This window comes from Vicugna pacos, chromosome 5 (genome assembly GCF_048564905.1).
Source record: "Vicugna pacos chromosome 5, VicPac4, whole genome shotgun sequence".
Taxonomy (NCBI): Eukaryota; Metazoa; Chordata; class Mammalia; order Artiodactyla; family Camelidae; genus Vicugna; species Vicugna pacos.
Window position 1 is genome coordinate 23,295,205 of NC_132991.1, and position 25,619 is coordinate 23,320,823.

The 25,619-nt window shown below is 37.1% G+C and overlaps 1 protein-coding gene across 9 annotated transcripts in view; it reads right to left on the reverse strand.

Annotated features, from left to right (window-relative positions):
- The window catches only part of GTDC1 (glycosyltransferase like domain containing 1), a 344,764-nt gene extending 319,418 nt beyond the window's left edge, over window positions 1-25,346 (reverse strand). For 4 of the 9 annotated variants that reach the window (XM_072960916.1, XM_072960923.1, XM_072960922.1 and 1 more), the window contains exon 1: window positions 24,852-25,010. In XM_072960916.1, the coding sequence (XP_072817017.1) occupies window positions 24,852-24,903 (52 nt within the window). In that variant the 5' untranslated portion in view covers window positions 24,904-25,010. Of the gene's footprint in view, window positions 1-24,851; window positions 25,011-25,225 lie in introns of those variants that run through there. The other 5 variants (XM_072960919.1, XM_072960917.1, XM_072960920.1 and 2 more) reach the window with 3 other exon arrangements.
- Window positions 25,347-25,619: the final 273 nt, after the last annotated feature.

Below are 25,619 nucleotides of genomic sequence, written 5' to 3' on the forward strand. Positions count from 1 at the left end.
TTCTGTAGGTTTGAATTTTTTCAAAATTAAAGACTACATCCAAATAATAGTCAACACTCCAAAGTTCAGTTAACATTAAATCTTATGTTCTCCATTCAGCTAGGGTCTGCTAGAGCTAGCCACTGTCAGTGAGGGAAGGAGCAGGATCCTTCTCTTCTCACCAAAAAGTTTCTCTTCTGCCATCTTACTGAGTTCTGAGCCCACCCGGACCAAGGTCAGGGAGGGGAGAAGAGGTCAGGCATAACAGGACAGTTCTTACTTGACTGCTACTGTACCAAAATGACCTAGGGCTTGGTGGATATGGCAGGTGTTTAAAGCTGATTTTCCTTCTCTTGGGCAGCGTGCATTCTTCCAAGGGTATGATCCACCAGTTACAAAACTTCCCCCTGGTCATACCCCACAACTCCTTACTGCTGGGATCTTCTTTCCCTGGCAGAAAACTTTCTTGGGCAGGATCCCTTTTCAAATAACATCAGGTTGATATTCATATTCTGGGATACATACATACACTTTGACCTGTTGGAAGAAAGCAGTGCAATTACTTCTCAAACCCAGCCCCACTGCCACAGAACACGTTAGCTTTCTCAGGCATGAGTCAAGCATCAATCCCTTGTGACTCCAACTGTAGATCCATGTACTACAGTTGAAACTCCTCTCACTAGGCTTGGTGAAAGATTCAGATCTCTAACTTGTGACAGGCAGGGCTAAAACACACAGCACTCCAATGACATTCCAGACAAATTTGCCTAGTGGAATCTCTTCCTCTTTTGATATCCTCTATGTGAGTGAAGGGATTCAAAGGTCACAAAACTAGCTCTTCACAACTCTGTATATGGTGTAGCACTTCCCTGGAATATAGACGTATCTGTTGAATACTGATGCCTCAACTGAAAATTCCGGTTTATCATTCTACCTCTCAGGAACTCTGTTATTAGGTCCATGTTTTTTAAGCAAATACAAGTATTAAATGCCAGGTTCCTTAAACTGTGGCATTAAATTACTAATCAAGACTTTTGAAGGTCATTACCATTCTTCCGGAGGCAGGTCGTTTTTATCTTTTTAGTGCCAACACTAGTACCCAGCACATAATGGGTCCTGAAGAAAATGTTTTTTAAAAGGATGACCTCAGCAATGGCAGTGGGTATAAATAAATGGAAGAGTGTATAAAATTAAGTAATGACAGATGACTTTCACTATCTGAAGAACTATCTGAAAATAGACTGCCCCGTCAGTGAAAGTTAGGCTAAGCAACACACATTTAGTCCTCCCTAATTTATACGCCTAGATATAGGCCTGTGAGAACCTAAAAGGACAACCAAACACCAGAGTGTTTCTCCTCTGTTCTACCGTGACACCCATCTCCATGATTATTCATGGCATACAGAAAATATCCGTGAGTCCACCATTTGTATACAAGCCACTGACGGCTTATTTGGTTTACCCATGCCACCATAAATAGTGCCTATCCTCGATAAAAAATTATGTTGATCAATACAGGTTAAAGTAAAGGATTCTCATAAAAGTTAAAAGAAAAGGAGAAAGATATGAATTACATCAGAGGATGAGTACTGCACCACCATCTCAGATTGCCCATAGCAATCCCCGACTTAACTGGGTGAACACTACTTAGATCAAATGATGGCCTCTTTATTTCTGTCTGTTCCCTACTCTAGAATTATAGCCATGCAGAAAGATCTATTTTGGGGGCAGCATGATGCCTGCAGTAGTGCACTCTTACATATATTCAGTCAACAAGTCACACTGGAGAGCTACTACTTTAATACACCCTAAAGGCTTTCTATTTTGAAGATTACTTATGTAAATGCTCAGTAAATATTACAGAACATCAACTGTGTGCCAGGCTCTGGGCACTATAGGAGAATCAAAGATGAGTAACGCATTCAATGAGACTACAATTTAATAAGAATTTGACAAATATTCAAAGGACTGTAATATCCTAGTAAGAAAAGTACCACCATAAAAAAATGAGAGACTTTGAAGAATGATTAGGATTTGGACAGGAGGAGGTGAAGAAGGGCTTTCAGCAAAGTAAAAAGAAAAAGATGCAAGTATAGGAATGTCGACCAAGACACTACAGTATTTGTTGCGTATAAAAAAGTAGAAAATAAAGGTAAAAAAAGCAGACTAAAGCCTAACTGAAGAGGGCCTTCAGTGCCAAGGTTAAATATGAAAGAAAGTTTTAATAACAAAAATAATAAAAAATAAATTAAAAATAAAACACAGTTTCAAGGAAGAAAAAAGCTACTAGAAGTTGAAATTGGTCTTGATATGGATAAAACACTAGAGAAGGAAAAACAGAAATTAGGAAAATAAGGTAAGGAGCATTTTAATAGTTTAAGGCTACTGACATCTGTGTAACATAGTTAAAAAGAAGAAAAGTCATCAAGAAAGGACTGACAATATTCAATTATATTTTAATGATAGGATAATATACAATAAAAATATTTCTCTAGATGTACATAAAAATTTTTACTTTTTCTTAAATTTCAATACTAAAAAAGGGAGTAACAAGGAAATTCTAATGCTGGCTATGATGGAATAACTGGCACTAGATGTGTCCTCTTCCCACCATAAATCAGCCATAAAACTGTAAAACTACATATAAAACTGTTTTCAGACTCTGGACAATATGGCACAGAACTGTGATCGCTGAAGAAGGGAAACCAAGAAGATGAGCCCTACGGTAATCACCCCAGTTTTCTAGATGGAGGTACTTGATGTACCATGGCACAGAGATAAAAGGTGCAGGTGGTCAAGATGAGTTAAGAGAACAGATATTAGAGTCTTAATGAGGCTGTGGCTAGAATCTGTAAGGATGCAGTGTATCAGACAAAGTAGCTGTGCACAGAAAAAGCTCCAGATATCTACACAGGGATCCCATATGTACGTTCATGGTGAATATTATAACATTACCGCATGAGGCTGGTAGAAGAACAAGTACAAGAGTGCAATAATCTTAACACTACAAAAAGGTCACATAGGCCTAGAAGCAGTCAAGATTAGAACAAGAAAGTAGAGAGTGTTCATTGATCAAACATGGCATTCAAAAGAACGTGAAGGGTCACACCTTAATAATAGGATTAAATTAGCTCTAGAGTAAGGCTACTCAAGAACAGTTCTAACAAAGCTTCAAAACCAGTCTCAAGAAGATCAAGATAATCCACAAAGAACTTAAAACTGCCTGCTAAAACTAATAATCTTTTTAAAACGGCAATAAAATTGGGATACTCAATAATACAACATTCACAATGCCCAACAGCCAACCAAAAATTACAACACATGTGAAGAAGAAAAATGTGACTGATAACCAATACAAAACAATAGAAAACAGATCCAGAAATGGCAGAAATGACAGAACTAGTACATTAGGACTTTAAAACAGTAGGTACATTAAAAGAGTACTTAAGAATGTACTTAGAATTACTTCAAATGTAACATAATGATGAATGAATGAAAGCTATTTTAAAAAGTAGAACTTCCAGAGATGAAACTGGAGGGGAAGGTACAGCTCAGTGGAAAAGTATGTGCTTAGCATGCACAAAGTCCTGGGTTCAATCCTCAGTATCTCCATTAAAAAAAAAGAGAGAAAGATAAAATTTTAAATACATAAATAAACTTAATTATGCCCCCCCCCAAAGAATACAAAAGCAAAAACAAACAAAAAACAGAGATGAAATCAAACTTTCTTTAAAAAAAAATTTACTACATGGTCCTGTGACAATGTAGAAGATAATTTAACTTTAAGGCATAAAGATAAAAACTGTCCATATAGAAGCAGAGAAAAACAGGCTGGGAAAAAAAGTGAACTGAACTTCAGTGACCTGTGGAATATCTAGTCATCAGTCATATATGTAACTGGAATGCCAAAAACAGAGAAGCAGAAAAAATTTCTGAAAAAAAAAAAAACAGCCTAAAAGTTTTCAAATTTGAGGAAAACCATAATCCCACAGATCCAAGAAACTCAATGAACCTCAAGCAGGATGCATACAAAAAAACATTGAGACACATCATATTAAAAAAAAAAATCAAAAAACTGGTGGTAAAAAGAACATCTAAAAAGCACGAAGGTTTAAAACACACAAACACACACATTAGGATATTGGATTCACAGGAGGAAAAAAATTTAAGGAATCCCATTGACTTCTCATTCAAAGAAAAGGGGGGGGAAATGTAAGCCAGAAGACAATGGAAAGATATTTTTTAACTAGCTGGAAGAAAAAAGAAAAAAAAAAAAGCTGTCAAGGTACAATTTCAAAGATAAAGGCTAAATAAAACATTTTTAAGTTAAAGTTGAGAACTTTTTGAGAGAAGATCTGTGCTATAAGAAATGTTAAAGAAGTTCATCAAAATGAAGAAAAATTATACTACATGGAAGCACGGATCAACATGAAGGAATGAAGACCACAAGAAATATGCAGGTAAAAATAACAGACTTTTCTCTCATTTTTAATTCCTCTAAAAGAAAACTGACTGTTTAAAGAAAAAAATAAAGAACAACCGTGATACTTTACATAATATGCAGAAGCAAAATATATAACAATACTACAAAGAACAAGAGGGAAGAAATGTCATATATTATTATAAAACTCTTATATTATACATGATGGCATTATTTAAATAGATTGTGATGTGTATTATAAATCCTATAGGAACCACTAAATTAAGAAATAAAAAATATACAAAGATGTGTAGCTAATAATCCAAAAGGTAAAAATAAACACAAAGAAGATACTCAGCTAATCCTAAAGAAAGCAGGAAAAGAAGATTAAGGAATAAAGAACAGATGGGACATATTTCCAGTGAAATACATCTATTCAGAAACTTTGCACATTTTTAACTGTTATTTGTCTTCTGATTACTGAATTGCAGGAGTTATTTGTATATTGTCAATAGAAGTTCCTTACTACAAGCTGGCAGATACTTTCTCCCATTTGGTGGGTTGGCTTTTCACTTTCTTGATGGTGCTGTGTAAAGTACAAAAGTTTTTAATTTTTATTAAGTCCAATTTATCTATTTTTTTCTTTTGTCACTTGGGCTTGGGTATCTTCGAAGAAGGCTTTCTTAACCTAAGGACATGAAGATTTACTCTTATGTTTTCATTAAGTTTTATAGTTTTAGTTCTTACATTTAGGTCTATAATCCATTTGGCATTAATATTAATAGATGGTATAAGAAAAGGGTCCAACTTTATTCTTTGCTAATGGATACACAGTTATCCCAACATTTGTTAAAAAGACTATTTTTTCCCTGTTAAATTATTTGGCACTCTTGTAAAAAATCAACTGAACATTAATGTCAGGGTTTATTTCTGAACTCTCAATTTTATTCCACTGCCCTATATATCTGTCATTATACCAGTATCACACTGTCTTGATTACTGTAGTTTTGCAGTAAGTTTTGAAATCAGGATGCCCTTCACCTTTGCTCATCTAATTTTAGGATCTGGTTTTCATTTGGCTGGGGGCAGGGGGAGGAGGAGGGGTAGACAGCAAGGATTTTGATAGAGATTGCCTTGAACCTGTAGATCATTTAGAAGAGTACTCCCATCTTAATAATATTAAGGCCTCTGATACATGAACATGCAATGTCTATTTATTTCTTGAATTTTTCCCAACAATTTTTATAGGTTTTGGAGTACAATTTTTCTACTGCTTTTGTTAAATGTTTCTATTGTTTTTTTGTTGTTGTTGCTATTGTAAATGGAATTGTTTTCTTAATTTCACTTTTATTGTTCACTGCTATTGTGCAGAAATACAATTTTCTGTATAATGCTGTTGTACTTTACAATTTGATGATCATTTATTAGTTACAATAAATTTTAATGAATTCCTTAAGACTTTCTATATTGTTATCTGCAAATAAGACAGTTTTACTTCTTTCTAGTATGGATGCTTTTATTTCTTTTTCTTATCTGTCTTAACTAGAACTTCCAGTGCAATACTGAATACAACTGGTGACAGCAACGTTTTTGCTTTGCTCCTTATTTTAGGGAAAAGCATTCACTCTTTAACCATTAAGATGTTAGTTATGTTTTTATATAGATGCCTTTTAACACGTTGAGGAAATTTCCTCTTTTTCCTAGGTAAAGTGTTTTAATTATAAAATCATACTGCATTTTGTCAAATGATTTTTCTGGCTAATAAGATGATCATTACCTTGAAACCAAAACCTGACAAAAATATTACACTGCCTCCATCTTAGTCAGCTCCAGCTGCCATAACAAAACACCATAGACTGGGTGGCTCAACAACAGATATTTATTTCTCATAGTTCTGCAGACTATGAAATCCAAGACCAAGTTGCTGGCCAACTGTGTCCCAGATGAGGGCATCCTGGCTGTGACCTCATAAGACAGAGAGAGCAAGTTAGCTTCAGTCTCTTCTTCTAAGGACACTAAAGCCATTATGGGGGCTTCACCCACATGACATCATCCAAACCTAAGTGTCTCCCAAAGATTCCACCTACAAACACCATCACAATGGGAGTTAGGGCTTCAACATATGAATTTTAAGGAGTATACCAAAAATTTTAAACTTGCTCTACTTGATATAGGGCATCTATAAGAAATTTATAGCTAACATCAAATATAACAGTAAAAGTTTGAATGCTTTCTCCCTGTGACTGAGAACAAAGCAAGGATGCTCACTCTCACCATTTCTATTACATTTTACTAGAAGTCCTAGTAAGTGCATTAAGAAATAAAACATACAAAGATTGGAAAGATGTAAAACTCTATTTGTGATTAACACAATCAGCCACATAGAATATCCTGAGAAAAATCACACAAAAAAAAGCCAAAAGAATTAATGAATGAATATAAAAATCAACTGCATTTCTGTATACTAATAATGATCAATTGTAAAATTTATTTTTTAAAAAATACCCTTTCAAAAACATTCAAAAATATAGTTTGTATCCTATTCACTTAACAAAAGACATTGGAGACCAGCATAATAAAAACTATAAAACATTGCTGAAACTAAAGAATACATAAATAAATGAAGATAAATCATGTCTGTGGATTAGAACAACTCAATATTGTTTAGAAATTAATCCTCCCTAAACTGATCTATAGATTCAATGCAATGTCAATCAAAATTCCTACAGGCATTTAAAGCATATAAGCATAAAGCATATTAGCATATAATTAACAGGTAATGGAAAGGATTCAGAGGGCCTAAACAATTTCAAAAAAGAACCAACTTAGACAACTTACACCACATATTTCAAGACTTAGTATGAAACAGTGGCATGACATACAGATCAACATGTGATAATCTATGAAAAGACCTAGAATTGTAAGATTAGTTGAATTTTTAAAGTTTCAAGAAAACTCAAAGAAGAAAACGACAGTTTTTTGCACAAATGGTCCTTGGAAAACTAGATATGGAAAAGAATGGACTTTGATCCTTACACCTTACACTCTACACAAAAATTAATCAAAGACTTAATGTAAAAAAGCTAAAACTATAAAACTTTTAGAAGAAAACACAGGAGAAAATCTTCACAACCTAGAGTTACTCAAAGACTTCTTAGATAGAACCAAGAAAGGAAGGAAGGAAGGAAAGAAGGAAGACTGGTAAAATGGATTTACTCAAAAATCAAAACTGCTATTCAGAAGACACCATTAATGAAAGTAAAAGAGCAATCCACAGAGTAGGGAAAAAATATGTCTGACAAAGAACTTGTTTCCAGACAGCTAAAGAGCTATTAAAACTGAATAAGAAAACAAATAATTCAATTTTTTTAAATGGGCAAAAGATTTGAACAGATACTTCACAAAAGAAGATAAATGGTCAATATGTAGATGAAAAGATCAATGTCACCAGTAAACAAATAAAAGCAAATTAAAACCACAACGAAATACCACACAGACCCACTAGAATACAGAATTAAAAGAATCATAACATCAAGTGCTAGCCAGAATGTGGAGCAACTAGAACTTTCATACATTTTGGGGGGTTATGGTACAATCACTTTGAAAACAGTAGGATAGTTTTTTACAGAGTTAAACATACCATTCCATATTATCATTATAATCCTAATTGTAGGCATCTAATCCAAAAAAATTAAAGCATAAGACACAAAGACTTGTCCATAAGCATTCATGGTAGCTTATTCTTTACAGGCAAAAACAGAAACAACCCAATGTCCATGAACAGGTAAGTGGACAAGTAAACTCTGGCACATTTATACAATGAACACTAAAATGAAAAGAAACTAACTACTAAAACATACAATAACACAGGAAGCTTCAAAACCAAAAAAGTGCATAACATGATACTATTTATATGGAAATCTAGAGAAGGGAAAACTAATTCATAATGACAAAAATGAGATCAATAATTACCTGGAAATGTGCTTGAGAGAGGGCACATCAATGCCCTTATTGGTTTAACCTCTATATAATAGGTTTTTCATTATCTTTTTTTCAATCAATTATGTATTCAACTATGAACTATGTGCCAAGAATGATTCTAAGTGTATTGGTACAGTAGTAAACAGAACAATATCCCCTGCCTTCATCAAGCTTTCATCCTAAAAGGAAAAGACTTACAATAAAAAAGTAAAAGTAAAATATACAGTTAGTGTGGAGAAGTGCTAACCAGAAAAAGTAACTGGAACAAGGAGAATGTTTTAAATAACACGGTCAAGAAAGGTCTCATTAGGCATGTAACATTTCAATAAAGACCCAAGAAAGGTTAGGGAATAAACTAAGCAGTAATCCGGGGGGCAGAGCCTTTGAGGCAGAGAGAAGGGCAAGTACAAAGGCCTTCAGGCCAGCTATCTAGGGGACGACAGGATCAAGGGTGAATGGGGGGTAGTAAACAAGACAGTCATAAGACTTCAGGTGGGATAACATCATGCAGAGCCTTACAGGGTACTACAAAGACAATTTTTACAGTGAATGGGAAAGGAAACAATTGAAGAATGACAGGATTTGACTTGTGTTTTAACTATGATTATTTTGGCTACTGCACTAAGACTAGACTGAAGTGCTGGGTTATAGGTTGAGAATTTTAAAAGTAAGCCAGGAGACCAATCAGAAGACTATTAAAATAATCCAAGTAAGAGATGAGAATAGGTTGGACTAGGTAGTAGTGGAGGTGGTGAGAGGTGGTCTGATTCAGATTCTAGCTGTATTTTGATGAAGAGTCAACATAAACTGATAGACGAGGTATAGATGTGAGAGAGGAGTTAGGGATGACTCCAAGGTTTTTGGTCTGAGTAACATGGATGGTACTGTCATTAATTAAGATGGAGAAGACTAAAAATGAAACAAGTTTGGGTAAAAGGATCAACTGAGTTTTGAGCACTTTAGATTTTAAATACCTTTAAATATCCATATGGAGGTATGGCACGACAATTGGATATATGCCAAGAGTTCAGAGAAAAAACCTCTTGTAAAGATTTTTTTTTTTGCAAAGTAAGTCGCTGGTTATCATGGTGTATGTGTGTTTGTGTATGTTTGTGTAAAACATTTAGGAAATAATCCATACTTGAATTTAATACATTAGGGCCTCAGCACTAATGGACTGTGTGTTTTCTGATTTGCATAAATCCATACAAGTCGGCTAGGCACTTCACACCTTTATTTTTACTTTCACATCTGAAGTACAGCAATATGGATAGATAAGGTGTGTATTTAAGATAACAACGTGAACAGACACATTCCTGGAGCTATTGCTATTTAAAAATGACACTAGCATCAAGATACTCATTCTTATTCTGGGAAGGCTTTAAAAAACAATCACTTGTTATGAAACTAATTGCACTGCCAAATGCTTAAGATCATATGTAAAAATCATCATCTTCTCTACATTTTACTGTTTTAAATCAAGGAAAGCAATAGACTTTGTGATTAGACTTAGAAGTTTGGTTTTGATGCTTATAACCATCTAGGTTCTAAAGTGAATAACATCTCCATGCTACATCTCATAAAGGAAGATACTCTGTGCATTACTAATGTGCAAAAATGGTATATAAAAATACCAAACTTCAACTGGAATTGTAACATGGGCAAGCATGTTCAACTGGTGATTGAAATCAGTTTTTAAAAAGTAAAATTTTCAGTGTAGATGAGCATTATTTCCTCCCAGCCATCTATTCATTTCCAATTCCATGCCTTCAATTACTCCTCATGCTAGAATGTCCTTCTTCCCATTCTCCTCTTACAAGCCCCAGCCCAAACTCAAGTCTCCTCCACAAAACTTGCCCTGAACCCCAGTGGCATTCAGTTCTTTCCACATTCCCACAGCATTGCCACTGAAAGGTCTGGAGCACCTATGTCACTCTGTCATTGATTAAGTTTACCTATTTACACTAAAGCAGAAGCTCCGTGAGGACAGAAAATCTTAGTCATCTTTGCCTGTCCTAAAATGCTTAACAGAGTACCTTACGTATCAGATTGTAGGTATTCAGTAAAGCTTTGTTCAACCTTTAACCTAAATTAAAATCTTATTAAACTAAGATGATCAAATACACTTAACTCAATGGAATATAAGCTTTAATTTCCTTTCATCAATTCAAATATAGTCTTCTGGACTTCACCTACCCATCTCTCCATAACATCCCAGTTAAATCCTACTGCTTCTCAATCATTTTCAAGTATTGCAAAATATAACCTAGTCCAATTTACACCTTTAATTTTACATTTTATTCAAAGAGTATCCATGCACCCCACCTCAGCCCAGGCCAGCCAAGATAAAGAATGTAATCAGTTTCTTTCAAAATCCTTCTTGGCTTTTTCTCTACTTCCTTTTTCACTTTCTGGTTCCTCCAGATCAGAATAAGCAGAGGAAGAGGGACAAAAGTCCTGTGTGCCTACTTCTATGGGAGTATAGCCATGCAATAAGAGGATATGTTATCTACATGTACTTACTGACCACTATCTTCTCTCATTCTAAAATTCCTGTTTGGAAAACATTTACGTTCTAGCAAAAAAGAGGCTGGCCCTTCCACCCTGAACAGTTCTCTGGTATGGGAGATGCATTCTCAGGCTGACCTCTTACTATCCTACCCAAAATCCTCTTCAAGGACAAGCAGCCCTCCTTGGCAGGATCCATCAAGGTAACTCAAGCCTGTTTAATTCCCAAGGGATCCACCTGGTCGACCAAAAAAGAAAACAAAGAACAAAAAAACCTCATACCTACTTACCACACTAATTGTAAATGTCAACTCTTTCTATTACTACCCTCTCTTTAAACAAGCCATCTCACTAGCTCCAGTCACTCTCCTCCCCTCCAAAAGTCTAAGTTCAGGAATCCTCCAAAAATCTAAGTTCAGGAATGCTCCAAATTCTAGGAGACAGATGCTATGCCCTCTCAAGAACTCTTTAGAAGGTGCCATTACTGTATCAAGAAACGAGATTCTGCAGCTCATTAAACATCTAGACAAGAAATTAAGTATCAATCTACCCTTCTGGGAGACATATCCAAATCCTGGGCTGAAAACAAAAGGTCCTTTTGGGGAGAAATAGGGAAATGTCACAGAACTAACCTTCCACTAAATTAACAATTCTTCACTTGAATGACATTTGTAAAGCCCCTTTTCTAATTTCTCTTATGTATGGAAGTGGGTACCGCAGTTCTATTCTCCTTTACTAAGCCCCACATTCCTCTAGAATGTAAGGATACTTACTAACCTTTGTTTCAGCCTTGGAGCTTTAGCTGAAATTCTGAAAACAGAGAAGTCATAGTCATCATCCTATCATCTTAGGTATGATTTCCCTGCATTACATGTACTGCCTACTTATTATAAGGGAAACTTCATTTTAAGCAACTAAATGTAAAACAAAAATTTACCAAAAAAGGGGGTTGCACAGAATTTTGCAACAATAAACAGTACACGGTAATAACAAATCACTCTATTCTACGATACCTCTACTCTCGTACCCTTCTCAAGCCAAAACAACAGCGTTCACCTGATCTTAATTACCTCACATTTACGATCTCTTTCTCTTTTACATCCCACCCATTTCCCAAAGTCTACAATAGATTCACTGTCTCCATTCACAAAATTACTTCCCACTCACCTCAAGGAAATGCAGCTTTAACCATGGATTATGAAGTTAGAGGAAAAGGAAATGAGGGAAGGATCCACCCAGTCACTGCTCTATTAAAATAAACACAGTAATGTATGCCTACTACATCTTTACCTTACAGTAATCTTTCTTCAATAGTCTTTCTTAAAGTCCATGAAAGTCAGGATCACTATCTTCCTTATGTCCTATAACCATGACTAAAGAAGTCCTATGTAAAACATACGGGACAAAAAGATGTAACTGATAAATTCTTAAAACCCTCTAAATATCAATGTTTCGTCATCTCAAAAATCAATTCATGAGAACTCACTACGTGGCAGGATGAGGGAGGACAAAATGAAATTTTTTTCCATCACTGAGAGAAAATTAGTTTTAAATTCTTTAAGTTTCTTCTTCTCCTGATTAAACTCAAATCAATTACTGGCCCAAGAACCATACAGTTGCTTGCCTGCAATTATGTTCAAATTCCAATAAACAGCACTTTCTTTCTGCAATAAACTACTTTTTCATACTCACATCTATGAGACGTCTTCTCAGTTTCAGAACAAACAGGTAAAATAAGAATAACTATAACCTATCAAGCCATATTTATGCATTATTCTATATATTTTTAAAAAGGTTTACTTTAAGGAAAAATTATAACTGCAGTCTACAAAGGGATCTATTTACTGTCCCTTCCCCTTTATAGGTTTCCAGGAGAAAACAATGGAATTCCTGATTTGAATGTACTATCAATATTAAACCCATATATTTCTTACTAAATGCATCTTATCTATAAGGTAAACAGGTTTTGCTGCTCTATTTAAACATACACATGCACACACAATCATAGTCTCTCCTAAAGTACCTTATATTTGAAAATGGGAAAGTTTTCCAAATATTAATCACAATGATGCCAAATAAAATCTTCAGGGCAGTTCAATTATAACACAATGAACGAATGACAGAGCATTTTATTTCAAAATCCCTGAGTTTTAGGATCTGAACATCTATAAGAACATCTCTTTCATTCCAGATTCAAGAGTTTAAAGCATTCAAATACTACAACACACCTGTCTCTCAGTTACAGGCATTGCTTCAATGAAAAAACAGCTTAAAAACCATGAAATGAAATCAATTCCACATAAAGCCATCGTATGACTGTGATCGCTAATCTGACTTGTAAATTAGATGTGTGTTAACTTCCACTAGTCAGCAACCCGCAGATCTTTTTCCTAGCGGGATGGCCGTTAGCTGCACTGCACTCTGACCAAAAATGTGCACTACAGCAGTGGCACACTGACAGACTGAATAGTATAGGCCTTAAATAAAGATTTCAAGGTAAATCATGAGGAAATCTTTCTCTGTCTGTAGATGAGCTGTATGAACTATATAAAATATAATCTATGTTTTATAGCTGCCAGAGTTTTTGTTGAATGCTAGATGAAAAAAAATGTTGAAGATTCAATGAGGGAAAAAATGGGATTCAACTCTGAGAGAATCCACCCACCTCATTTCCCAGCACTGCTTTCAAATCCTCTATAACTGGTATAAATAAATGTATACCAAAAGCAGGGACTCCAACCAAATAAAATATTGATTTGCTTCAGAGAATACTTTGATGTTGCAGTTTTCTTATGATTCAGTACTTCTAGAAAATACATAGGTTTAATTCCAGTTCATATCTGCTCATTAAATCATCTTAAGTGAATTTAGTTAATAGATCTGAAGACATTAATTTATTAATAGTTATTATTAATTAGCATCTATTAATTTATTGATAAATTAATTTATTAATGTTCTGTGCATATTAATACTGTACAGTCTGATTTTCTACTTACTACTGAGTTCAAGAGCCTACACAAAGGGATATTTTCCTAGAAAATTCTAACTACAGTAGCTTTTTGCAAATAGAAACATATTCTAAACACTCTAGGGGAGAGTAAAATTTCAAAAACTCCTCCAAAGAAAAACTTCCATGTGAAATCATAGTCCTTACATTAATCTTTTTTAGGTAAATTTTTTTAGGTTGAGCAGATGTTTCTCTTTACAGTATTTTCCTTAGTATAAGAAAGCCCAATACTAAAAGGTGATAATTATTAATTTCCATAATAGACAGGATCTTTAAAGTTTGATTAGCAAAGCAATTACTAAATATCATTATGGAATAATACATTACACATTCCCCATGTAAAGATCAAATTTACTTCAATCATCCCCAACCTCCAACAAAAAAATCACTTTTATTTAGTCATGAAGTCCTTGGAATCATAGTAGGGCTTGATGCCATACTGGTGTCATACTCTGCCAGTCATCCAAAGAATATGCCAGCCTTCTTTTTCAACTTCTTTGTCTACCAGTGCATCACTGGACCCAACAGGCAGTTCACCCAGACAATTTCAGTAACGGATTTTGGTTCTCTCTGGATAACAGATGAAAATCTTTATGAAGTATCCAGTTTGTCTTATAGCTGAGAGATCTGAACCTGCTGCAGATGTCAAATCAAAATTCTTGAACGGATTTTTATCATCAGTGTTACCTATAAAACAAGACAGTGTCACCAACAGCATTGTCCTAGAGAATATCTATTTCAGTAATGCTAATAAGCTTTCTGCATCATAAATGATAGTCATCTATTTGCCTAAAACAGGGGTCAGCAAACCAAAGCCTGTGACCCAAAATTCAGCCCACTGCCTGTTCTCACATAACCATTTTTCATTATAGCTTTCATGCTATAATGGCAGACTTTAGATGCAACACAGAATGTATCACCCATAATGCCTAAAATATTTACTATCTGGAGCTTTAACAAATAGTTTGCTGACCCCTGACCTAGAGAATATTCCATGGGTAGGTAGTATGATACCCCATGTTTGTTGCATGAAAAACGTGAGTGTGATGACTCTGGTATTCTCCTGCCTTACTTACGTCCACTGACTTAACAAGTATTTCTTGGGCAGGTCTGTCACTTCAGTGTAGACAATTAGCTATGCTCACTTTGCTTTCCACTTTGGATCAGTCCTGCCTTAATCCAAGGGGTCAACAATGGCCTTGGGTAGGAAGAAGACAAGTTCAACCTAAGGTCAAATTCTGGTTCTCCGAAGTTGGCCTCGACTGTGTCCCCAAGTTCTCTTGGTTCTGGATTTCTGCTTTATATCCACCATTCACCATCACAGGCTTCCTGTGTAGATGTGACTCTTAAAAGTCTATAGTTCCTATGGTCCAGAAACCCTAGGGCAGTAGGCTGAGTCACAGAATTCTATGACTGAACTATGCCAGCTGATCATCAGTTCTACCCCTGCCTGAACAGCCACCCTGTAACGTGAATTTGTTTGGGGCCCTTGTGAAGGGCTTCCATGTTCCAACACTCTCCTGGCTTCCTCTACTCTTCCTGATCATGAATGCCCCTGGAATTCATCAATTTCCTTTTACATTCAAACCTCTGGCCTATAAATCTATGAGTTAAACCTTCTCAATTAGTTTGTCATTCTATTTCTTGAGCTCAGTTCATACAATAATCGGATACAAGAGCACAACACAACAAAACTCTATTCAGATGGATTTCTCAGCCTAGGACTACCCATCCCTTATTTTTCAGCAACTGCCCCAAAAGGGAATATATCATCCCCAAGCAGCATCCAGAACATCCCTTGTCCTTTTTGCCTCCACCTCTGCTAGTTTCCCCAAAGTTTCTACACCTGCTTCATCTGAGAGTGCTACCATCCCTTCTACCCACCCAGGGTGCCTAGGATACCTGTGTCTCTTGAACATTGCTTCAAAATGCCTCTCCTGCTTCTATCAAAGCTTTAACACTCCTGTTTCTACTATAAATGGGAAAATGGGGTTCCTTGCCACTATTAGACTGCAATGGAGTAATGTATTTGGCTAGAGTCCTAGGAGTCAGAATATAATTCCCCACAGAAAGACATTAATAGTCCACAACAAGGCTATGCCCATACTACTAATGGTACTATAGAATCTATCTGTAATTCATATCATATTGTTGCTAATAACTAATTCACAAACACATTAGTAAGTTGTGGACCGTCTAGAAAACAGCTATGAAACGTCAGAAAGACTTTACAGCAGACAGATTAGCCTAGCGTAGAGACTTCAAAGAAAATGGCAGTTTATTTTCAACAAAGTGAATTTCACTGCAACCCTAAAGTACATGGTAAACACCTCTTAAAACTGCATGAATAGCTCACAACCAAACGAGTGGTATCACTAATGAATATGCTGACTGGAATGACCATAAACCATTATCTCAATTCTGCATAGCAACCAACATACATCAATCTTAAATAAAAATGAAAATCTTCTTTAAAAACACACATACGAAGTTTCTGCCCACTTGGGGAATGACAAAGAACTCTAGTGACATACCCTTACAATCAGGAAAAGAAACTACTGGTATGCAGTCCATACTCCAAAGGAATACTCAGAAGATTAAAACTTTAAAACTTTCTTCATTTGATGAATCTAGCCTCCTTCCTTTGAAATAGTTCTCAAACTTCTTAGGATCAGGACTCATTTGTGTTCTCGAAAATTGAGGACTTCTAAGGGCTTTTGGTAATACGAGTTATAATTATCAATATTTACCATATTAGGAATTAGATGAGAAAATTTTAAGTGTTGGTTCATTTTAAATTTTAATGACATTTAATATGATAAATAATACATTTTATGAAAAATTACTTTATTATACAAATAAAGCTTAGTGATAAAAATGATACTGTTTTACAACTTTTGCAAATTTCTTTCATGTCTAACTTAATAAAAGACAGCTGGATTCTCATATCTGCTTCTACATTCAATCGGTTGTGATACATTGTTTTGATTGAACTATATGAAAAAAAATAGCCCCAGACAAATATGTAGTGAGAAAAAAGGAAGTATATCTTATTATTAATAGCATTTTCAGGTAACTGTTCTTCTTTGATACTAAATCAAAACTTAACAAAGTAGGAGTTTACAAATTTATTGGCTGTAATATGAAATCCAGTATCACATAAGCTTTTCGTATTCCGTTACTTGCTTTTTATAAGGAACTTGTACCATAACTTTGCAACATTGATCACCTTGAAAATATTGGTTCATTGAGTTATATAAATATTCTAAATCTTGACATAATTAATACCACAGGAAAAACTCACACTCATTAATATAACCACCTATTCCATCAGAAAAATCTTTAAAACTGGAAAGCTGACAAGAGCACAGCAATAGATACAAGTCTTCCAAAATTTTAATTTTCACTTGAAAGCTCAAATTTTATCAGCAGCAACAAATATTGTCAGTTGTTTTCTCTGAAATAACAGTCTCATTTTGTTCACTTTCAAGAAGATGACTGCCAAATATCCAAATCTAAATAATCGTAGTTTGTCTGAAAGCCTTTCTTCCAAGTAAAAATGTTTCATGCAAAATATGGCTAGTTCAGCTCGCAACTCAAAACATCACGTAAGGGTTTTTTCTTGAGACAAACAACATACTCTGGATATGCAGCAGAAGTGCCTTTTGCATATTTCCTATCTCATCACACAGAATGTTAGAACAGTGTACTCAAGAATCAAGATTTAATAAAACTAATCATTTTTACTGCTTCATCAAGGACATTCTCACGTGAAACTGGCTTTTTTTTCTTTTTCTTTTTTTTTTTTCCTGCGAATGTGTGGCAGTGAAGAATGCAATGATTACTAGTACAGTCTGGTGCCACTGACATTTAATATCTACTAAGATGCCCACAGTTTTACCCACCATTGCTTTAGTATCAGCAAGGCAAACGTAAAACAGTGGAAAAGGCAAAAAGTTACTATTATTATAAAAATAGTTTTAACCTCATGGACCCCCTGAAGGATCTCAGTGATCCCCCCACAGGCCTGTATACCACAACTTGAGAACGATTCCTGTCTTAAGGAAACACTGAAAGCTATGAATGATGGATGACTTGTCAACCCCAAATCCATTAAATATCTCCCATCATAAGAAATATATTAAATATCTGCATGAACTCTCTCATTGTAACTCAAAACTGGTCCAATATGTTCTCAAACTGAATTAATAATAATATAAATATCAGTAGCAATTAACATTTAATGAGCTCTTATTTGTATTGTATCATTTAATCCTCATAATTCTATTAATTCTCTGATATATTCATGCTATAGATGAGGAAGCCTGAGGTACAGAGAAGTAAAGCCACTTTTCCAAGGTCATGGTAACAGTTATCAGTATTTATGGATTCAGGCTTTACTAAGTACTTTGCATACTTCACCTCTTAAGTCTTAACAATCTTTTTATTATCCTTTTTTCCTTTATAACTTTTTATACTTTTATTACCCATTTTACAGACAAGAGCTTTGAATCAAAAAGGTAAAGTACCCTGACCAACGTTACCCAAGTGTTAGATCATCTACACACAAGGCCAAGTCTGTCTTACTCCAATGAGCACACTACGCATTCTGCCTCCCTATCCCATACATCAGTATACGCTTTGTACATAAACAGATTGATGGTTACAAAAGTTTTACATAGTTTTAAAGTCAGCTGCGCAAGGCCTCTATTTGGAATAACTTTTATTAATTTGACTATCTCTGTCATCAAATAGAACAAAATCTACTTTCTTTTAACACAGTATAAACATATAACATAGATCGAGATAAACAGTTCATTAATTCACATTACTAAACACATATCTGCGTATGACAACTCAATGCAGCTGAGACTACTCTTTAAAAAAACACTCAATACACATAGCTGATATTATCCCTATACTACAGATGAGGAAACTGAAACCCAGAGAAGTAACTAACTTTCCCCAAAGATATGCTGTTCATAAATGGCACAGAGTCAAAATCAGTTTGGACTGATCCTAAAGCCTAAACTCCTCAATTACACCACCTGCATATATATTAAGGTCTCTGGCAATGAGCTAGGAACTGCTCACAAGGTCTGGGTACAGAGCTTGCTCATATCATATCCACTCTACCCAAGGCAATTAAGATATGAATCATCTTGTATCTCAAAGACCAAGAGGTGAAAAGGAAGCTGGTGTATGCTGAAAATAAGGAGCAATGTTCTGAGGTGCTTTAAGTAAAGCATCCATAGGTAATGTTGAAGAAAGAAGTAAAATTCACTTACAGAGGTGTCAGATAGCACATATCTCTGTGGCTAAGATAAGCTTGCCTCTGTTTAAAAACAAAACAAAACAAAAAGCCTAGAGGAAAATGTCACCACAGCTACATAGCCTATCTACAAGATTGCACAATAACTTTCAGATGCCAGGAGCCTAGGAATGCTGTAAACCTCAGTAAATGGCAGCAAAAATCATCTTCCTAAAACACTCCAAACTCTAATCAATCAGAAAAATGTTCATTTCAAGTTAGGATTTGTAAAGGTCAGGGGTTATGCCCCAATGTTTGTTCCTATTTCAAGGGCTTACATTGCAAAATACTGCTTAATATTAAATCCCAAGGGGGACAGGAAAAGAATCAAGGTCTATCCAGCTCAGTTCACTCTTACAACTTGTTGTAACAACTTGCAAGGAGTATAAACATTTTGAGATTGAACAGAGGAGTGTGGCTTCAATTTCAATTGTGTTCTCAAGGAGTCCCCACACACACTTGACATTTGACAGGAAGGTGACAAAATGGAAGGCTGTGGTGTACCACCTAAAAGGGCAGGCAGTGCAGGCGAGAGATGAGCAACTGTACTTGCCACAGAATACCATATTCCGGATTCCCTGTGGCAAAGGGAAAAAACCCTATAGAACCAACTCTATCTCCTCTATCAGTGATTCCTAGCATGACCAAAATAATCAGAATCTAGTCAGGTACAAGCAGCTGACAGATATATAGAAAAAAAATTCAAGATTGAGGTCACGTCCCTTGACATGCATCATTTACCCTAAGGATTCCCCCACTATCTGAATGAATTTCATGTACTTCATCTCATTCAGATAATTGAAGTTTTCCTCTTAGAGTTGTAAAGAGTTTACCGCAACATAATTAGTAAACTGTCCACTTAAAAACACTACAAAAATTACCACCCCCTCCTCTCTACACATATATACTCCACCATCATTAAAAGTATGAGATTTTGGCCTTCACGGGAAATTTAGTTCAAAAGTCCTCTTTTAAAAATTAGCACAAGAAATTCTATAATAAAACTTATGGTCATTACCTTTTTAATACACTGTTTGCATTACTTGTTAAAGACATGGTAATTTGGGTATTCAATACATGACTACTGTTCTGAAACCAAATTAAAGGTTTAGACTACTAAAGATTTGATGACTTGCCTCAACACAATAACTAGGATTGTATGGAGAACAAAATCAGAGGTCTCTCCTTTTTATGAGTAGGCATTTAAGGGCCTTTTAATGAGAATTTACTCTTTAGTATATAATTACTAATGAACAAAAATAGGGCCATTAAACTTACTTCTTTATAGTGCCATAAAACTTCTATTTGTAAGATATATAAAATAATAATACATATTAATCAAACTCAAGAAAAAGAGAAATATGCAACACCTAACAATACATGGTGAAAATTATATACCTTCTCTTCTTAAATAAATGCCTTGCCAGATGACTAATGATGCCATTTTGTATACGGATATGCTTATAAGTTAAAATACAGACTTCCTAGTGCTAATGATGGCAATGAAATATCTGAACCTCTTGTATGAACTATAAATTTCTGTATGAACATTGATTTCCCACACTTACAACAGACTTACTGTTAGGGTGAACGTATACCTAATCAACATTTATTTATCACCTGCTATGTGCCAGGTACCGTACTAAGTGCTTAGCACCCGGCCAGGAAAAGCACAAATTCAGTCCCAACACTCGGGGTACACGGTCTAGAAAGAAAGATAATGAGCAAACGTACTATAGGAAAGTGTAACAGGCACTTGGTCAAAAGCAAGTTCAAAACTGAGACATGGGTAGAAAAATCAAACACTTGAAAATAATTAGCTACCACTGAAATTGGATAAAATTCACCTAGTAACTCGGCCAAGAAGGCAGAGAACAAGAACAGGGTAGTCAGGAAGGGGATCTAAGTAATGACTGGATAATCCAGGGTGTCCTAGAGTCAGATGCAAGTGAAAAGTTGACAGCTGACCCTGAAAAAGAAAGCTGAAAGTAAAACAGCCAAAAAGCCCAGCTCTCAGCTGGCCTGCCCTGAGTATCTAAGAAGTCAACGTAGTGAGCGTGAGTTCAGGAGGCAGTAGCAAAGTTATCGTCACTCTTTTAAGTTCTGCCCCACTGGAAGTAGGACGTCAACCATCCACCATGGACACGACCAGGTCCTCGCTCCCTGAGAAGAGAGGGGATGGCAAGGAGACAGAGATGGCCAAGCAGCAGAGTTTTTAAGCAGGCTTAAGACAAGGTTCCAGGTCTACAAAGGATCTGGAATACAAGAAGAAATAACATAAGAAATGTATCAACTCTATGGATTATTTAATGCTAAGGCAAGATGGTGGAATTGCTTTCTGGTTACTTTTAAAAATAAATACCCCCCAACATTATAATCTTAAATGTAAGTGACTTAAGTGTGACCTTCTTCAAGTGTGGAAAAAAAGGACTAGATATTCTCACTAATTCTTACCAGTTGTTGGATTCTATAACCTAACTCCATCTAAATCTATACTGATACATTCTAGATCTTCACACACACTTCCCTAAAATGTTTATGCCACATATTTCAAAACTCTTGATGAGTAAAAGTATTTTTAAAAATGAGAATCTCATAGTCAAACTGAGTACATGCTAAGGATACAGTAAGACAACATACCTCTGAGAGCAAGGGATGCTCAGGGAATCAGAACAATTACAGATCCCAACTCCTGAGGGGGATGGGGATCTTAAGGTATTTTCAGTCTTAAACATCAATTCAAGGACCGGGTTGAAGAGACAGAACAGGGAGTGGGTAGACCAGGCAGACTGAAACTGACATAGGAGCCAGTAATGATAGATATGAAATAATTTGCTCCCTATAAATTAAGCACCATCCTCATCCTACTCTTCTGTACAACTGTATTCAGTAATAGTGTCAGTAGAAAAAAAAAAATTGCATGTAGTCCAAAGATGGAGTGCCCCTGTGAAGACCACTATTTATATAACTCAACATACTCAAATAAGAATCACACTATGGAAACAGCCCTGCATTTACCCAAACATTATTTGCCAAGGCCATTCAAAGAGTGGAGAGGTGGTACTTTCCAAAAGGAATGCTTGAAAATTTTCCTCAGTTATTTTTTTTAATAAAATAAAATACTCTATAATACTGTACTGAAGAAAGAGAAGAGAAGCCCAGGAGAAAAAGAAAATACTGCAGGGTTTGTTTCATTTTTTTGATTTTGGGTGGGGTTTTTGCTGTTTTCTTGTTTGTTTGTGATCACCACCATGAAGTACAACATAGCGAAAAACTGTCTAAAATATCATTTCAAGACAGCTTGCCAAGGTAGTCTGAAGTTTGAAAGTCATGTTGCTTACAGAGATCTATATACTGAAAAATATATCCTTATAAAGTGAAACCAAGGCTAAAAAATGTGGCCTACTAATAATTAGGGTCACTTTATTCATGGTTTTCAAACTTTGCTCCAGGGGAATATTCAGATTATTTCAGATCAACCTAAGTGTTCTATCAAAAAATTTAAATAATACTGTCCTTTCCCAATTTCATAGTTAATAATATATATTAAAGAACAAAATTCTCAATATTAAGCTCTTCCCTCAGTTTTTCTAAAATATTTGATACCTGCTATCTCTGTCAATATTGGAATTCAGCCTGACAGAGTATCTGATTCAACACAAAAACGGAAATGAGTTATTTCAAGTTTATAATATCATGATTCATGACTTCCAGGCACTCTGCTACCTTCTCAAGTTTGATTAAGGCCAGCAAGACCACAAGCATTTACAGAATACCCACTACATTTGACATGAGTCATACACAGATGAATAAGACACAGTCCATCTTACATGAAGCCCCTACCAGGGAAAGTGTACACAAGCCAAAAAGGATCTACTAAATGCCTGCAAGTAAACACTGGGGTGGGAGATGCAAAAAATTCTCCCCACCCCAAGAAAGAACTTCAGGACTTCTGCATTTGAGGACCACTAAGAAAAGGGATGCTGAGGATGCTGGAATTCAATTACTACATGAGTACAGGACCTTCCTTCCTAATTAATATCAAGACTCCATACACCATCACTCTAAGACCCTTGAAACGCCATTCTCCTAGGACTGACATAGACTTATCTAACTCAATATGACTAAACATTCTTGAAGTGAAAATAGTTATTTAATTCAAACAAACTGCAAAGTACTGTTTCAATTAATGAAAGAATGGAAACATTCCCAAAATATAATTTGTTTCATTTGTATCTAATGAGTCCTCACAAACTAAGGAAGATACTCAAAACACAGGGGAAATTTTTTAAAAACCAGGTAATTACTAACTTTTAAGACATCAAAATCAAAACAAATTTCGTATAAAAATATCCATTGAAGAGGTCTGAATTATCTACTTAAGTGTTTAGTTAAGTCAACTACTATTCAGTTCACGTTAAATCTCTTCAAGAAACTTGGATTTTCTCTGCAAAATAATGGGGCTGGATTAAACTGCTGAAGTTCCTTACAAATAGAAAAACTCTGTGCTTCTGAAGTCCATAAGATTAAAATGTCAACACGGTTTCATAACAAGAATAAAGAAACCTTCTTAACTTCTCAAACTGATAATGCTATGAAATTCAGTTTTCTACCTCATTTCAGTATCATGGCTCAGATCTTACCTATCCAGTTTTCAAGTCTGTCAAAGAAAGTTTCATGATTCAAAGGGTACTCCTCCCACCCTCAATATCAAAACTGTTTTTTTAAACACAAGATCCCAAAGAAAATACATAATGAAAGGCAGTGGGACCCGAGGAGACTCTATTCCACATCAAACCTGGAATACACTAATTAAAATTCAATATTGCACTTGGTATGTGGGTTCCTACATGAAACTCCTGCCATGCTTTAGCTTAGGGATAAACAGGTTAATAGAATCCAATAAAATGGCTCTACTGAATTATACTGGATTTCTTTACAGCAGCCCCTTTACCTGACCATTCTGGTGAGCTTTACAATCAACTTCAGGCGTGGCACCCAATAACCAGGGTGAGCCACGGCACACGGGGGCTGCATTCTGTGTGGAAAATCACCGTCAACGCACGTTTTCCACTTCAAACTGTGATACAGGTGGAGGAAAAAAGTGTAAAGCCTTCTCTTTGAACCTCCCATCATACTGCCTCCAGGCGCTAACTTAAGAATTATCTCAAAGATAATCTAATGCAGTACAGTTCTCAGAAGACTAAAAGTTGTCTTTGCCAGAGGAGGAGGGGGAAAAAAAAGACCTCCCTCGAAACTAAAGGTTAAATTAATGTAGTACTGCAACTTCGCTGTTGGGTACATGGCTGGATTTACAGGACAAATTCAGAGAACCTTTCCGCCCGAACACACAGAATGCCTAGATCCCGATCAAAATAAGCCTATGCTGGATGCGCAGAGGAAGGCTGGGGGGTGGGGGAGGTCGTTAGTCAGCTGACTGACTGAGGGGCTGGTGAGGTCAGGAAAGTGAGGGCGATAAAGGGGCCAGGCGCAAAGAGGCCCCCCAGGAAGGCCTGGGGGCGCGCGTCACGGGGGACCACCGGCCCGGCCGTCTAGTGGTAGGCGAGGAGGCCCCTCTGCTCCTCGGACCAGCCCGGGAACCGGCCTCCCTCCTCCCCGAGAGAAGGCGACGCGCCGCTACCCACCCTCGCCGGCCGCGCGATGAGGCGGCGGCAGCGACGGGAAGCCGGTCCGCATGACGCGCAGAACCCAAGAAAATAAAGTCAGAAAATGACCGGCGTGCAGGAAGACTGAAACGCAGCAGCCGGGGCGCCTCTCAGGGCGCGGAGCGGACGGGGGCGCAGCCAGCGAAGCGCGTGCGCCCGGGAAGCGCGCCGCCCGCGCGGCCCCCAGCTCCGCCCCACCCCCCGGCTCCCCGCGCCGCCGCCGCCGCCGCAGCCCCTCTGGGAACTCCGAGCCGCGCGGCCCCGCGAGGCGGGCGCCGAGGAGGGGAGGGGAGGGGCTGCGCTCCCCGCCTCCCCGCCGGCTCGCGAGGTTCCCCAGCCCAGAGCCTACTCACCTCCTCCTCCTCGTCTCTCCCTCCTGGCCACCGGCGCGGCCTAGCCGGCGACGCACTGACGCCGTGCCCCTCCCCCGCGGCCGCCGCCGCCGCCGCCGCCGCCGCCCCGCCCGGCCCGCGGCCGCCGAGGCCTTGGGGCGCGTCAGGAGCAGGCCCCGCCCTCGGCCCGCCCACGGGCTCAAGACTCCGCCCTCTGCGTGGCCTGGACACTGCGGGTGCCTGACTCAGCGGCCGCTCCCGCCCGCGAGAGCTGGAACACTTCGGCTCACGGCCTCCGCGCCTCTCCTCACCTGCCCACTGCCCAGGGGCCTCGCTTCGCCTCCCACCTCCCCGCGCGGACTTCCCCGTCTCTCGGCAGCATCCCAGTCTGCCCCTTTAGGGTTTTTTGTAGTCT